Genomic DNA, 16,789 nt, shown 5'->3' with positions numbered 1-16,789 from the left:
TTTTCAATCGTAAGGCCTTTTTCTGCTAGACATGGTTTTCCTCCATAGACTTTACAATAGGACCCGCTTTTTTAAAGGCCGCCGTTTTTGTTTGTCTCGGGTACTCAGAGACTATTTTTTATAAAATATATATCTTTTTAAAGTATATTATTATTTAAATCCTCATCTTCTCTCCTTCTTAATGTTATTTATTCATTCATCTTTCATTTTTTACTAAACCTTTCATATCTTCCTTCCACCAGAATACTACAGGTTTACATTTTGTTCCGTTTAGCTTTATTTTTGTTTCTCTATTTGCTTTATAGTTACATTTACTTTCCGTTATAATTTAATTTTTACTTTCCTGTTTTATTTACATTTATCATACATTTAGGTATTTATCTTGACTAGTCTTAAATATTTTGTTGCCAACTTAATCCTTTTAATGATCTTTCTTTTGACCCTTCTGCCGTACTCTAGAAAGGTTCCGCGACTCTTCTCGTTGTCTATAAATGATGCACCCCAAAAGAATCTAGAATCTTCCGACGATCTTAAAAAAATTATTTTTCCATCCTATGGGTCCAGAATCCTGAGACATGGTGATGATTAAATAAAACCCATTATGTATTTAATCATGGCACTTTATAAAAAGGAACAAATATTTAAAAGAAAATGACATAGCATTTAAAGATGATACAGTCTAGTAATAGATTCAAAGTAAGTCTTTATTTAATATATTTCTGTATCCACGATCTATAGGCTCCCACGCTGGTGAAAACAACGTACTGCGTCGGATCGCACACGGGCATATCACGTCTTGACACACTCAACGACACGATCCCATAGACGTACCACGCGCCTGTGGCATTTGGTGATACATCACCAGTCACGTCCGGTACGAACACGTGGAAACCACCTCCACTATCACCGTTACATGCTGATGTTCCTTGAAAAAAGCAAATTTTCAATTAGTAATGTACTATTTACATAGAATTTGACGATAAAATTTTGCAAAGTAGTAATGATACGTTTTTTTTATATACTTTGGACAGAGCTCGAAGGCACTTTTCGAACTGATTGAGTCATAAGTAAGAAAAGGACCAACATTTAGCCACTTTTGCACATGCAGTTGTAGTCGTGCAACAAAGTGCACTGTCCGCTAGCCCGCTGATAAATGTGTATGCGGCAAACAATGCGAATCACATAACTGCCACCGCCAAATCACTCAACACGTGTTTCACCCCTCCACGGGGCATCTTCGGGAGTTATGTAACACCGATTACTGCCAAACAAAGAGACCTGTGACCTGTAATTCTGCTCTGTGGGCTGGCGGGCGGTGCACTTTATTGCATGACTACTGCTGCATTGGCAAAAGTCGCTATATATCGGTCCTTTTCTTACTTAGGATGTCACGTCATGTCATGTCCATTCCTTTATTGGAATACCAGGCGCAGGTAAAAGTTTCATTCATTCGTTGTTGACATACCCAAAAGTCGAACTAAACGGTTTGACAGCTCATTTTTGGCGAAAGTAGCCAAAATTTGGAACGACCTGCCTGGGTCTATTCTTCCTGATGAGTTGAACACTGGAGCCTTTAAGAGTAGAGTGAACAGGTTTATTTCGGATGGGCGTGTAACACTTTCGTCCTTATTTACACTATCAATAAGGTGAAAATATATATACATATATTTGATATTAAATAATTTTAATATGCGAATTGCTAATTTTGAAAACGCCTTTTTTAGTATATTATCATTATGTTGTTTACTTATTCTGAAACCTTTGATTTTTGGAAAGGGTTAACCACATTTTAATAAGCAAAAAATAACCTGTATTCGCACCTTTGAAGCTTTTACACTTATTACCAATCATTCTGTATATATCGACTGATTAACATTTTCAACAAAAAACGTAATACTATTTATAGTAGATACTCTAATAAATCATTTTAATTCTTCATTTGGTCAAGTCTGGAGCTATGGTAGCATGGTATGATATGTAAATGATGATGTGTAAGTTACCGTTGTTATGTCCGGCGCAAAACTTTCTGCTAGTCAAGACTTTCGAATAGAAAACAGGATTGCTCTTCAAACAATTCGACTCCGACACCAGAGGCATGGTCGCTTGTTTGAGTTGACTCGATAGTGCATTATTTTGATCGAAACCCCATCCAATTACCTGGAATTTTTTAAAAGATAAACCTTTTAATTATGTATGTGCAAACTGCCAATGCTTCTGGTTTAAAATAAATGTTTTTTTACCTACTATCACACGGCAAGAATCTTTTATTTGTTTACCTCTTTATATTTTTTTAATCCACTTAGCTTATAATTTAATATTTATGATAACGTAGTGACCGTATATATGCTACGTAGATTCAGTATAACCTTTACTTACAACAAGGTGTCCAGTGACAGATCAACATTTTTATACTTACATAAAAATTGTAATATTACATAATAAGTTTTAATAAGTATAATAAATGATAGAATTAAAATGCGGGTTTTTTTGTTATAGAATATTTTGTATAAATATCTTTAATTAAGCTACATACACCATTCAAAACCAGGTCGCGTGTTCAGTGCCATACGCTGCCGTAAACGTGATTCAATTGAGTTGATTTCTTTACGAATATTTTCTTATAAAATCACAAAAGTTCATGGTTTGCTATTTCAAACTTTATCTTTAAGGTAACCCCATAAAAAATCTATTGGAGTTAAGTAGATTGACCTCGGTGGCCATGCGATACTCCCAAAGCGACTGAACAGTTTTTGGATGAAAGTATCCAAAAACAAATTCATGGTTTCTCTGGCCGTGTATGCATATATTACGCAGACGATCACAGTATATAATCTTTCATCATTATCATCATCATTACAGCCAAAAGACGTCAAACGCTGGAAAAAGACGACCAGCATCAAGCCTCTTTTGTTGAACTTGTCCGAGTTGACAAACATATCCACCTTGAAGGTAGACCTCTTAAGTTGCCAGACTGCTGTCATCATTGCAGATCATGTATAGATCTATCATGTATACAAATGTTAGAAAACTCTGTAGACAATGTTCACGATCTTGAGGTGTGTATCGCCCCATCGCATATTGACAACAAATTCTCTACATATATATAGATAATATATGTCAAAGTACAGTAACTTTTAGCACCATTTGTAAAAATTAAGGTAGGTTTACATTATAACATCACTTTTGCGCAATCTTATACATACATATATATAGATATATTATACCACTTACAGTGCCAACAATATCACGGTTGGGGAGCTTTTCAACAGCTCCTGGAAACCATAGACACGCTGGCTGCACGTATGAACCAAAGGTAACTTTGGTGCCTAGTTTCAACAGCGCAATGTCGTTGTCCAATTTCTTAGGATCGTAATTCTCGTGGACTATTATCTCTTCAACCTGAAATGCAATCTTTTGTTACCCTTGTTCATTTATTAATGTATACTGATAGGTACCCCCTATAAGTGGTAAGGTAAGCCTCCCTCAAATATCAGTATGATGACCAGTCGTACGCTATCGGCATTAAGCGACTTTTCGCAACCTTGACTGTTTTCGCCAGACGCGTCCAGCGACTTGTAGTCGACCCTTCAGAACCTATCAATCTCAAGAAGTCATAAGGTGTCTTTATATATATTTATTTTCCAGCGAAAAATAACTTCTATTACGTTTTTCAATATTATAAACATAATAACTTGATCAGCGCTTTTTACTTCACATTAATAAACACGTAAAATTGGGCGAATACTTGAAAGGCAGTTTTTTTTTATGGTTCTACATAGTGGAGACCTTTCGCACGTTCCCCTGTCTCAGGTAAGCAGAGACGATATGTTCTCACAAAATTTTTCTCTGACTTTTTTATTTTCATTCTCATTTTTATCCTTCACGTTACTCACATTCTCTTTCATTCTTCTGCATACTTTATTTTCTTTCTTACGTCTTCTCCACCTTCACAGTACTACTTTTACATTTTGTATTTTTGTTCCATTTATTTACATTTTTCATTTTAATTTGTTTAATACTGTAACCATTTCTTTTCTCAAGCTCTACTAATTTAGAGCATTTTATAGCTATTAAAAATGGATTGGTCACTTATACAATATATAAGAGTGAACTATACTTACTGTTTTCTCCTGTGCTTCAAGGTCACCTCCAGCGATATTGTATTTCCCTAAGACGACATTGAGTGTTTCAGGTAGCACTGCCTCACCTCTGACTGTTGTACAGTGAGCAGCTGAAGCAAGAAAGTTTTAAATGATACAAGTGATCTTACAAAATTTAAATGACATGTCATATCACATCACTACCTTATAATAACAGCTAAAGTAATTTTATAAACCATATTAAGTATTTTATATAGGAAATTAAGAAATTTAAAAATGTAAGCGCTGCGTGCTGCTTGGTTTCGGTTGAAGTTGATGCTGTTAGCCCGGGGGCTTTTTTTTTATGATCCCCGCTATTGGGGGCCTCTCGTACCCCTATTTATGGTGGGACAGGGACTTTATTTGCAATTTAATTTTTCACATGATTTTTTATTTTCTCTCTCTTCTTTTATATTTTACTTTCTCTATCGGTCTATTATCTATCTTTCATGTTACATTTCTACTTTCTTACCCTTTTGTTCTGTTCATCTATCATTCTTTCCTCTTTTCTTATTACATTTTTTCATTTTACATTTTTACTTATTTTCTATAATACATTATATATCACATTTGAGTTTTATTTTATCGCATTTTATCACATTTCTTATTGTATATTTGGATTTTTATTTTTTTGTATAAAGTTTTTAACTATTTTCTTGCAACAAGCGAGGAATTCTTTCCTAGTTTCTTTTTCGCCTATCAGGGAGGCTATTGTCTCCTCCCTGATTTCAACGCCAGACCGGCACTCGAAGCCGTGCCGGAGTCCGCCCGGAGGCTTTTACAGCTTCATCGGAACAGAGTTCACGGAGCGGAAGGGTCTGTTAACTTAAAAATAAAACAAAAGCTGGACAGACGCATTGTACGATGAAGTTCGCACGTAGTAAACCGCTCTACCCTAGTAGAGCTGTGTAGTGTTGATGTTTAATTTTAAGGGTTGAGGTATATGGTGACAATAAAGAGAAAAAATACTCTATCTCTGATGCATTGAACGACTTATACAGGGTGATATATGAGAATATATTGTTGTGCCCTGTGAACAGCGTCAAGTTACACTAATCCGATAAAATATCTTCTATCACTTAAACTTACTGTAAAGGTATCCAAGCTAAGAACCTTTAACCCTTTCCACTCCAATGTCGAGTGTCACTCGACACTAATTTTGTTCCACAAGCTCCACTGTCGAGTGATACTCGACATGGTGTAATACTTCTTTTTGCGGAAAATTTTAAAACAGGAAAGTTTTTTGTTACTAAAATGTTTGAATTACGAATGAATGAAACATATTCTAGAATCGCAAGATACTATAATACAAAAGAATTTTATCAATGCTACATAACAGCCTTGGAGTGGAAAGGGTTAATGATCTATCACCTCAAAACCGGTGAAGCTGTAAGCAGATAAATAATTGAAAATATTCTAACCTGTAAGAACGTAATATTCGGAGAGAAGTGTTCCACCGCATATATATTTGATAACGTTTCGGTTCACCCTGTATATCGCTGTGTGCCACGGCCAGTCGCCTGGTTTGGAGTCCGCTCCATTGACGATCAGTTCAGTGTGCTCGATTTGTCTTCTACCACAGGAACCATCGGGGACTTTTAAATGAGTCTCCGCTGTGCCTTTCTCACCAGTTATATATCCGTCCAGATAACCCTGGGAATTTGTGATAATAATAAAAATAGCAGTAATATTCCAAACTCTAACACCATCGTTTGCAACATTTTCAAGAACATCTAATTATCAAGGAAATACACAAACTATATAAATAGTGATATTACCTTACTAACTCGCAATACAAGCTAAATATATGATAACACTTTAAAAGAAGTCACATAGTACAATGTAACGGAAGTATAAAAAATTATAGACCACATAGATAGCAATACTGGCAAATATATTATTTTTTTAAATCAATAATCATTTATACCAACTGTGTTAATATTTGTGTGTCACGCGGATTCATTACGTCGATACGGACCAATATTTAGCCACTTCCGTACAAGCAGCCTAACACAGAGTCTTTTGGCACTAATTGGTGTAACATAACTCCTGAAGATGCCCCGTGGAGGGGTGAAACACGTGTCGAGTGATTTGACGGTGGCAGTTGTGTAATTCACATTGCTTGCCGCATACGCATTTATCAGCGGGCTGGCAGACGGTGCACTTTGTTGCATGACTACCACTGCATGTGCGGAAGTGGCTAAATATTAATCCTCTTCTTACTTAGGATGGACTTCCGCAAGGTAGCGCCTGATTCCATTAAAGCATGAATAGGTATTTGTTAGGGATTTCTCTAAAAAATCTAATCAGAAATGAATTGATAATGTAAAAGGTAACGCCTGATTCCATTAAATCATTTCCGATACATTAAAAGAAACTAAAGTTTGATCTATCTACAAATCTAGAAGCAAATCCTAATAATTATTTGCTAATATCAGTCTAACTTGTGATCCTAAAAATATTTGAATGAATTTAATATTTTCGCCTAAACAATTACTTAGTATATAATAAATTCTAATAAAGAAGTTATTCAGTTTTCATGTAATATATATAGAAAACAATATAACATAAGAATAGCAAAAACTTTTTTTATTAATAAAGTAAGTTAAGGACTAAATGTTAACTAAATAGAAAATAAACCTTTTAGCTCATAAATTCCCATTGTAAGGCATTTGCCTCTTATAAATATATATCAATTTGCATATATACTTCAATCGCTACACTTGGCAGGTAAATTGGCGATCATTGTCGTATAGTACGCAGAAGACTCTACTGCTCACCCTCTAGAACCTTATTTGTGAGCAGTGGTAATCCTATATAATTAATTCACAAATTGAGAACTGTATAAGATTGTTTCGGGAATAGAATTATCGACCTGTGACAGCAAGTGTCCCCTACCACTAGGATTAAACTGCTTTGAAAGTAAGTTAATATTATATAGTTAAAATGTAACATAGCTTGTAGATTTAATGACTCTACCACAATATTATTGATAAGTACGTAATGAAACAAGAAAAACAAAATTAAAACATTAGTTATAAATAATATTATGGTTCGAGCGGCTCCAGGTAAAACAGTCTAATAAAGCTAATCCAATTTGGCAAACGGTGAGAACAACGAGAGAATATAATTATAAATCACATTATTATCAAAGCTTCATAAATAAACTAAGCTAAATTTATGTTAATTAAGCTAGCTTACTAGATAGCGTTTTGATGGTGTCATTTAAGTAAAATAATATCGTTGACAAACAAGTTTTATTTGCAATTCAGATTTGCAATTATTATTATTGTTTTCCCACTTCTGGGACATAACCTCGTCTTTTTGGTTTTTTTCACAAAAAAATAATCAATTTTTGTAAGATCCAAAAAAATAATCGTACCACCAAAAAGACGCGAGTTATCATATACCCTATTACAGACACATTCAGAATTTGAACCTTAAAGAAAAGATCTAGACAAGAAAATAGAAGAATCAGATGAATTTGTGGTTTTTCTTACCTTTAGCGGTGATTTGCAATATTCAACTCTATTAATATTCAAGCTTTCAAAGTATGGAACAGCACCGGTAGCAGGTCCTTTAACATTAAATCCAACATATTCGGCAGAATCGAAGAATCTGATGTTAAAAACATCATTGTCCGCTGTTATCCTTGCTTTTGATGGATCAGCCTGAAACATAAATAGCAAATTACAAGTTACACGCCAAAAAAATTGACGAAAATTTGTTTTTTTTTTTGTTCACAAATTAATAAACGTGATGGTTTTTGTTGCTGACCTTACCTGTTCGTTTCTTCTCGCGTTTTTAATGACGAGCAATTAAGTAAAAATAAGAAAGAACTGGTTTTTGCTTTTTGAAAGGTGGCTTGTAAAACTGCAGAATGTTTCAAATATTATTACATGACATTTTCGTCATCATTATAAATTCGTTCATCTTTTTTAAGTAGTTTATAATATTGCATGTGACCAAAAAAAATGTGAGGTTGTTGAAGGCTTTGATCAAGTCATGATGCGATTGGAACCCCTACAACTTTAAGTTAAACGTTATCGTCATAAGGAAGCTCATATCATTCTTTATAATACCTAACATAATAAATGTACCTGTTAATTTTAAATTTATTAAAGTGAAACAAACCGTTAATAGATGTTTTGCTTTTAAATTAACACTGGCTTCTAAACTACACCTGCTGTGTATTTTAAATACCAGTTATTCCCATGATATAGTTTGCCCCAGTGCGTAAAAATAGATTTCTTTAACACACTTGTGGATACAAGTTTGTGGTTGGATATAATGGGTTTGAACATAAAAATCGCCAAATAGCTCCCTCAACAGATGGCCATCGTTGGGAACTCAAATGGTGACCACGGGACCTGGATGCACAGCGAACCCTACGCCTATGTTGACCTTCAAGAAAGACATACAATTTTCCGCTTGCTACGGGACTGATTGGAAATATATGGGAGACGTCTATGTTCAGCTGTGGACTTCTCACTACTCAAATGACGATAATGGTGAAGATAATGACGTAGTGTAAAGAATAAAAGCAATTTTGAAGTTACAATGACCATTATTCTTTAACAGTAAATAATGTTCCTTTTTAAATAACCGCCAGTATAGGTCTGCAGTTAAAGTTAGACTAAGAAAACTGTAGACAAATTTACAGGATATCTCTACGAAATGCACAGGACACTATACGAACGAAAGCATAAATAGTCCAGCTAATTGGCAAGTTGAAGTGATTTTAGGTAAGCCTAACTACACAGATGGCTCAGGAACCTTAAGGTTCTGAAATAGAGACCACGGCAAACAAGCGCAGACGTCTCTTATAAGGTTTTTTATGACCTCTGCTATTTGGGACCCCTCGTTCCCCTATTTTATTTTATTTATTCTCTGTTTATGAGGGCTTTTAAATCTTCGTCGGAGCTGAGTTCACGGAGAGTAAGAGTCCTTGAATTTTGAATCTTATTTTAAGGACAGAACTGTTATTATCAATAATTATTTCGTTTTACATTTTTAGTTTCACGCTCTCTCTTTCATCCCTCGCAACTTCTCTCTTTCATTTTTCTTTCATCCTTTACATTTTGTTTCATTCATACATCGCCGCCCATCCTTCGCCACATTTTTTAGAGATATCCCATTGAAAAACGTTAGAAGCAGGCCGCCAATGGAGGCCTATATTCAGTAACTTTCTGCGACTGAAATTATGGTGAAGTAATAATAAAAAAATGATAAAGATAAAAGATAAAATTCATTTGTTGAACATTGGGACTTTTAAGAGAACCCCCATCGATCGTCAATATTTTTAAATCTATTTTATTTATGTCTTTGCATCGCAACGTGTTTTTTTTTAATTAATTCTAATTTGTATCGCTAATGTTTTAAGAATATATATTTTTTTCGCTTTTACTAAACGCAGCCAATTGGGAGAGGGTTGCCGCTATATAATACGGATCTTTCTTCTCCCAGCTGCGAGGCACGACAGCGTTTTATAATTATTTGCAAGTTTTGTCTAGAAGAAACAGGAAGAAACTTCACAACAATGCAACCATAACTATGTATACACAGTTTTATATAGAAAAAAAACATATTAAAATACTTTATAATTTTAAAATTTAAAGAATTAAAATTTGATTTAATTTTGGTTTTGAAAGGCACTAGGATTTGGGTTAAAAATATGGATTTATACTAAAATGAAATGCACTACATACGAACAACCTATCTAATCAACAAGAAGTTAGGTTTGCATACGTTTATATGAAAGTAATAATTAAATTTATAACAATAAAAATGTTTTTAACAATAGGTCGTGCATTTCTAGACAAAGCCTCCCTCATAGATTTCAAATAAGTTTATTGAAAGCGCCCTGCACCCAGGTCTTCTTTGTTTTTAACAGAGTCATCTATTTGTTCACTTTCTGAACATCCTACGCTGCATTTGCCGTTCCGTGGTCTCCAGTCCAGAACCTTGAGAGTATAGGCCATCTGTTCTGTGAGCTGTGAGACCACTGCCACTACAACTTACTAATCCTCAGGGATTCCTCGGTAACTTTCAGTCTATGAATCTCCTGATTCCTGATTCGATCTCATAGAGTGATTCCATAGCCACGCTCGTTGAGCGATTGTGAAATAAATTACAAAAGTATTCAATACCAATAATGATATGGCAATACTCACAAGTGTGACGACGGCTTCCGTGTCGAATTTAAGATTTATTTGTGTATATTTAGGAACTTTTTTTCTTATGAACACACTGTATTCATTTTCCTCGCCAGGCGGTTTTCCCGGTTCATATGAAACAATTATATCTGTGACATTGTTACAAGGATATGCGTGGAGTAGTGGATTACCGACAAATGCCCACCCATCTTCGCTTAAAACATTCACAAATAACAGTGAGAAAACAAATATTACAATTTTCATTATTAATACACAATGTAATAAAATTTCTGTTCGCACAGAGTCTTAAAGCGGTCACTTCTACCAGATCGTAACAGGCAGTGATTATAAAATCGCGATCAAGTTTAAACATCTATGTTGTAGTAAAACTATTGAATCATTTAATGTTTTAAATGTCAGAAAAACGGCAATCTTTTCATATATTTTTAATAACTTATTATTTATGTGCCTTAATTAAAAATCATATGATAAAAATAGTGACAGACACATGATAAATATCTAATAGATTCAGGCTTTACCTTGCGGAAGTCCATCCAAACTAAGAAAGGGATTAATATATAGCTACTTCTACTATGCACCAGTGCCAAACCCCTCCGTTCCGCGAACTCGTTTCCGATAAAGCTGTAAAAGTCGCAAACCTAACAGCAAAAACTTCACATGAGACAATAGACAGTAGACTTACACTTACTGTAATAGCACTTAATATTTGATTAAGTTAAGAATAAAAAAGATAATTAGAAGCAGTATAAAATAAATGGATAAGGCATCCATCTAAGGCTCCCCAAAATCGCCACGATAATCGGTCTTGCTTATCCAGCGACTTGTTCGGTTCACCAAGTGGGGGACGATGTCAACCGGCTCTTGGTAGCTGCTGGAGAACGAGCGATGTGCTTCTCCGCTGCCAGCAGACGAACAATTCTTCGAGCTAAGTCAATACTTTGAAATTTCGAGCATAGCCACTCCCCATTACTCTCTTATAGACCGGCCTTTTTATAAGGCCATGGTATGACCACGTGTCAGATCCATATATCATCACTGGCAACACAAATTGGTTAAAGACCTTCGTTTTCAGTCATTACCGTATTTTGGACGTGATGTCCGTATGATCTAGTGCAGCAGTGAACAATAATAAATGGTGTTCATTGATTACTTTTAATAATTTAATACGTGGTACAAATTCAAACGAAATTAAAAAAAGGTTTTTTATTAAAAAACATGATGATAGCAGTAATAATAACTCAATCTATGTGTTATTTTGTAAGTATTCTTTTTATGATTTTGAGTAATTTACTCATGAGAAATCATTTCTTAAATATTATATAAATTCTCTATTATTAATAAATTTTCTTTTTAATTTATATTTCGCGATTGATCAAAACTGTATAAAATTAAAAAAAAATGTTTTAAATTTCGAAGGTTTTTTTTTAATGTGTAACAATTATCTGTTTTAGATTAAGAACGTTAGTATTTATACTTCTTTCATATACATATATTTTGTAATATAATCATTTTGTATCAGACATTCTATTTTATGATTCATTTGTTTTTACAAGTAATATATTTTTTCCTGTTTCCTTAAGTGTCTGCGACATGGAATGGCGCGTGAAAACCTGTTTGGCGCTTCAATAAATACATAACCTAGACGCGTATGTGAACATCTATGATAATTATATAGATATGTTATAAAGATATATTACATTAGCATATTATATTTTGGCGAATTGTTAATAATTATACGTGATAATAAAATTCCAGAAAACTGGTGGTTTAGTGGTCAAGGTGTTTGATTTACTTTAGTAGTTTGCGGATTCGATTCCCGAAAAGTATAAGAATTAGATAAACAGGAAAACCCAGGTAATGCAAGAATAAACAAATCTGCCGAAACATGTGCATAAGGAACAAATTAGTTCATAATTTTGAAAAGAGCTTGTGGGAAACAGGCCACATAGCGAAAATTGAATCGATGTTTCCTATATTTTCATATCTATCAATCTACATATATGTATATATATATACACATATATACATTTATGTACGTACGTTTTAACTTTTATCTGTCTATATATATGTATATACATAGACAGATAAGAAACATACTCATGTATATGTATATATATGCTGGAATATCTCTTTCGCCGATTAGAATTAAACTAGATAAAACAGATTTCACACATGTAGTTAACAATCTTTATATTCGTCACACAATGTAAATAAATATTTTTAGGTCTCTCTTAATGTATTTTAGTTAGAGACCGACTATTTAGTATAAATAGAATTAAAAAGTTATTTAAATGGAATTTTGTTATTAAATTTGTAACTTTTTTATTATCTTTATTATGACATGCAGGTTACAATTTTCATTCACCTTTCGTAGGAAATGGACACGATAATTTAAATATATTCATGTAATTACAAAATTAAAAATAATTAGTAATTAATTTCGTTAATAAGTAATATGTATATATCTCCCGAGGACATAAGTTAATTAGCAACTCCATTACTATCTTGTTATTATTTTTCCTCGAGCGCTTAATTTGAATTTGAGGAAAATGTAATATTATTGACAATATGACGTATTCAACTACTGGTTTTTATTCGTCTGTATTTATAATCAGCCAGTATTAGCTTAGTATATTTTAAGATCACGGAGTAAAAGTAAATTAAATTTATTATCTTATTATTTTATTATCTGCTCGCTCTATTGACACCCACAGATAATAAACCAATCACTTAAACAGATGCAAACATTATTAAGGGTTTAAATTTTAGCTCATTTAATTTTAAATAAGGTATGATGCATCTTATCCGAAAATTAGTAGTTTCCGAAATAAGAAATACGTAAAGGTATATCAATTATAAAAAGCGTTTTCAAAATTCGGATAATTATATACAAAATACATTATTGTTTACTGTCACTGTAGTCTGTATATTGCCAGAAGTTATTGATATCTCGCATTCTAATAAATTGATATAACATATTTAACCCTTTCCTTGATAATGTATCTGTAGAGATACAACTGAATTAAAAAAAATAGTGGCATCGATTTTGAACGCAAAGTAATCATTTATATGTGAATGTTTAGGTAGTTCCTTAATTTTCGAAAGCTTGTTTAGTTTTTTCTGTTGGCATCATGACCTTGGGATTAGGACCCAAAGTCAAGTAGCATGAATATTAATGTAATATTTAAAAAAAACCTGTCAAGTTAAGGGTTAAAAGTACTTTATGCAAGGTTATTGTAAATAGCTGTAAAAGCTTTAAAGATTTTTGTTGACTTATGTTAGTGTCTGGGAAATTGAAACAAATTATTGGTGTGAATGATTATTATTGTTATTCCACTATAATATTAGCGTAATCCAAACACCGATCATAATTAACTAACCGGCAGCTTAATTATTATTAAGAGTACTTTCATATATCTAACTTCAATAAACACATTTTGTTTTTGTTTAAATAATTTCAATAAATATGATTTTTGTAACAAAAAAATCTTTTGCGTGATTTAAATTCGTATTCAATTGCGGCTTGCAAATAATTTCAAACTTCGAAAAATGAATCGGACTATCTTTATAGCTATTGTCAATTAAGCAGTATAGATGGAATATTACTGATCTTAAATTGAAATATATAATACATATATTTATCCGTTGAAATAGTTAGTTTTCATATATTTATTTGTTTTAAAAATGATATAATTAGATAGACGGAAGGCCACTGATACCTTACAGGTATTAATATTCTGATATCATGATGAGTTGAAGACTTGTAGGTGATTAAATAATAAATACACAAAGTTTATCTTAAGAAGATCATATATATATATTTATATATATATATATATATATATTGCACGCTTGTGAAGAAACATTGGTTTCAACCTATCTACATGTACAGATATTTATAACGAGGACAGTATTCATAATTAATACAACAACAAAACAGAGTACATAAGATAATCTTTGACCCTTGGTCAGAAAATACTTATTCATCTGTTATTAAAACATTAGTTATTATTTAGAGATATAACTTTATTTTTTATAATGTAACGGACGTAGAAGATATGTCATCGTCAAATCAGCTGATAGACGCCCATTGCAAGACAGGCTTCCCCCATGATCGTCAAGCGACCTCCCGTAGTCCTCACTATGACGTAGATAGGATCTGTCCACGCAGTGTTTACAGGCTTCGTGGTCACCACTAGGCCATCGGTAACATGAGCGATTAGCTGGTTCAGAAGACAAATTCTTCGAGTTACGTTGGTGACTTACTTCTTCTGCGGACCTGGTCGATTTGACATTGCCAGGTGTCCTGTGTTTAGAGGATTCTAGAAGAGGATCGAAGAAGACAGTATCGTCTCCCTCACATGCCATAAATGTCAATCTATATTCCTAGAATTCTCCTTAAAAGTAGCACAATATACAATAGTAAAGAATAAAACACAAAAGTAAGTCAAAAAGAGTCAAGCAAGGTCCCAAGTTAGTTATGAATAAAGCAATATATTTAGTAAATAATAGAAGATAATAAAATATTAATAATAATTGTTAAAAATAAAATTATAAAAAAAAATCTCGAAAGATTGAGTCAAAACTGTGATAACGTTGCAAACTGAACTGTAAAGAACAAAAAAGAAGGGAGGGTAGGCATGGAAAACGATTTAAATGTGAAGAACGATAGATATTGTTAATTTGAAATATAAGGAATTGTGAAGGATGAAAGGAGGCAGTTAAATAAAAGAATGAAGTAAAAAAAATATTTACCCGAGTTGTAATATCTCTGCATACATGGCAGGGAGGAATAAAAGGTCCCGCGTCCACGCAGGCCATTAAAAAAAAAGAAAAAATATTCTATTCATCAGGAAATTTGTCTTATGGAAAAAACTATAATAAAATTGATAGTGATGTTGTAGTTTACATGTAAGCCAGAATTATTCTCCCAGGCGTTGAATATTGAATCATCAACAAAACTGTTCCATTCAAATAAGTCTCAAATTTAGATAGAGATGAATGTCTTCCCTTATAATACAGATAATAAAGACAGTGCCCTATGTCAGGCATGAATGTCAAAAGTTTTTTTTTTTAAATTAAATTTCGCCTCCTTATCTCTACCGCTTAACGGTAGAATCTTAATCGCAGTATAATCATTTTTAACGCATTCTATTATTTATATTTTATCAATTTCATAAATCTAGTTTTTGCTATACGCCATGCGTTTTCGATACGTTTTTTTTTTGGTACCGTTCCCAAAAATCTGCATCACGAAAAACACCGTTAAACTAATTTTCAAGGTTCGATTTTGAGGCTTTTGCTGCGAACAGGTAGTTCTTGTAAGGAAACTGGCCTTTGACTCTTAAGTCAAAGAGGACACTATACATAACTCACATGCAGCCACTGTCCAAATATTCAACTAGGCACTCTGGAATCTATGGGTCTACCTTGAATAAAACCGTTAATTCTAGATTACTACATTTACTCTATACCAGGGGTGACCAAGCACCTTGATACGCTGAGACTTTTTAGATGAGTCGTTACTGACTATTATTTACAAAACGCGTATGATTTCATTGTGTACTCTTTTTTTTGCTTACTATTAGTAAAAGGCAACTGTAAGTTAAAATATAGTTCATTTGTGTTAATTTAAATTAAATTTTATGAGTATTTCTATTATTTATATTTTAAACGTTATATTGTTTACCGTTCAGACTAAGATGTATTTCAATGACGTGTTGATCGTTATAAAGGTCACGCACACAGTTATTAGCTATGGTAATCACTTAATGTGCCAAAACATAGGCCGCCCCCGAATTCCGCCACGGTGACCGTACTTGCGTTACCCACATTCTGCGACTTACGGCAACTTTAATTATGTCGTCGATGCACCTAAAGGGGCGCCTTTTTTTGGTATCAGGGGGAAAATATTCCGGATGGACACAAGATACCCCCATAGGATAAGGACAGGGTGATATGGGATTCCTACCCACTAAAATCCTCTCAGTGAATATCATTGGTACCTTTGGATAGGCTGCCGAATCTCCTACGGAACCCGCTGCCGCTGTTCAGTACTTTGCCAAGACACATTCTAGTAGGGCAGCTGTGCCTCCCTTTTTTATTGCCCCCGCTATTTGGGATCTCTCGTTTTACCTCTGTTTATTTGGGAACATGGTTTTCATTTCCACAAAAAAAATTACATTATTTTTATTTTCGTTCTCATCTTCCATACTTCACATTGTCTTTTTTTGTCCTTTCTCTCATTCCACAATTAAATATTTCTTTTTCAACCATTCCATTCCGTTCATTCATCCTCAAACACTGCAGTTATATCTATTTCTATTTACAATATCACAGGTTCAGGTGCGTCATTTGGGATCCTTGCAGCAACGTTCAGTTACTTAGTGGAAAGTGCCATACGAGGGCTATGCTCGAGATTTATGTATGATATCAAATTAGGCATGAGGTAATTTGTAGGCGAACAAAGTTAAT

General features: G+C 33.4%; 1 protein-coding gene across 1 annotated transcript; it reads right to left on the bottom strand.

The window, feature by feature from the left end:
- Positions 1-654: 654 nt before the first annotated feature.
- Positions 655-16,387, bottom strand: LOC137924486 (chymotrypsin-like elastase family member 2A). Its single transcript, XM_068767871.1, has 8 exons — positions 16,321-16,387; positions 10,313-10,599; positions 7,640-7,810; positions 5,561-5,792; positions 4,122-4,231; positions 3,232-3,399; positions 2,001-2,157; positions 655-925 (listed from the first exon to the last, which is right to left on the bottom strand). Exons 1-8 carry the CDS (start codon positions 16,385-16,387, stop codon positions 705-707), a joined length of 1,413 nt encoding a protein of 470 aa, XP_068623972.1. The 3' UTR covers positions 655-704.
- Between the last annotated feature and the right edge of the window lie 402 nt (positions 16,388-16,789).

The sequence above is a fragment of the Battus philenor genome, unplaced genomic scaffold, assembly GCF_028537555.1.
Source record: "Battus philenor isolate CCGP_79_NKW_IND1 unplaced genomic scaffold, ilBatPhil1.0.hap1 SCAF_24, whole genome shotgun sequence".
NCBI classification, from domain to species: Eukaryota; Metazoa; Arthropoda; class Insecta; order Lepidoptera; family Papilionidae; genus Battus; species Battus philenor.
Note: the sequence above shows the minus strand (reverse complement) of the source record. Positions and strands in the feature narration are given on the sequence as shown.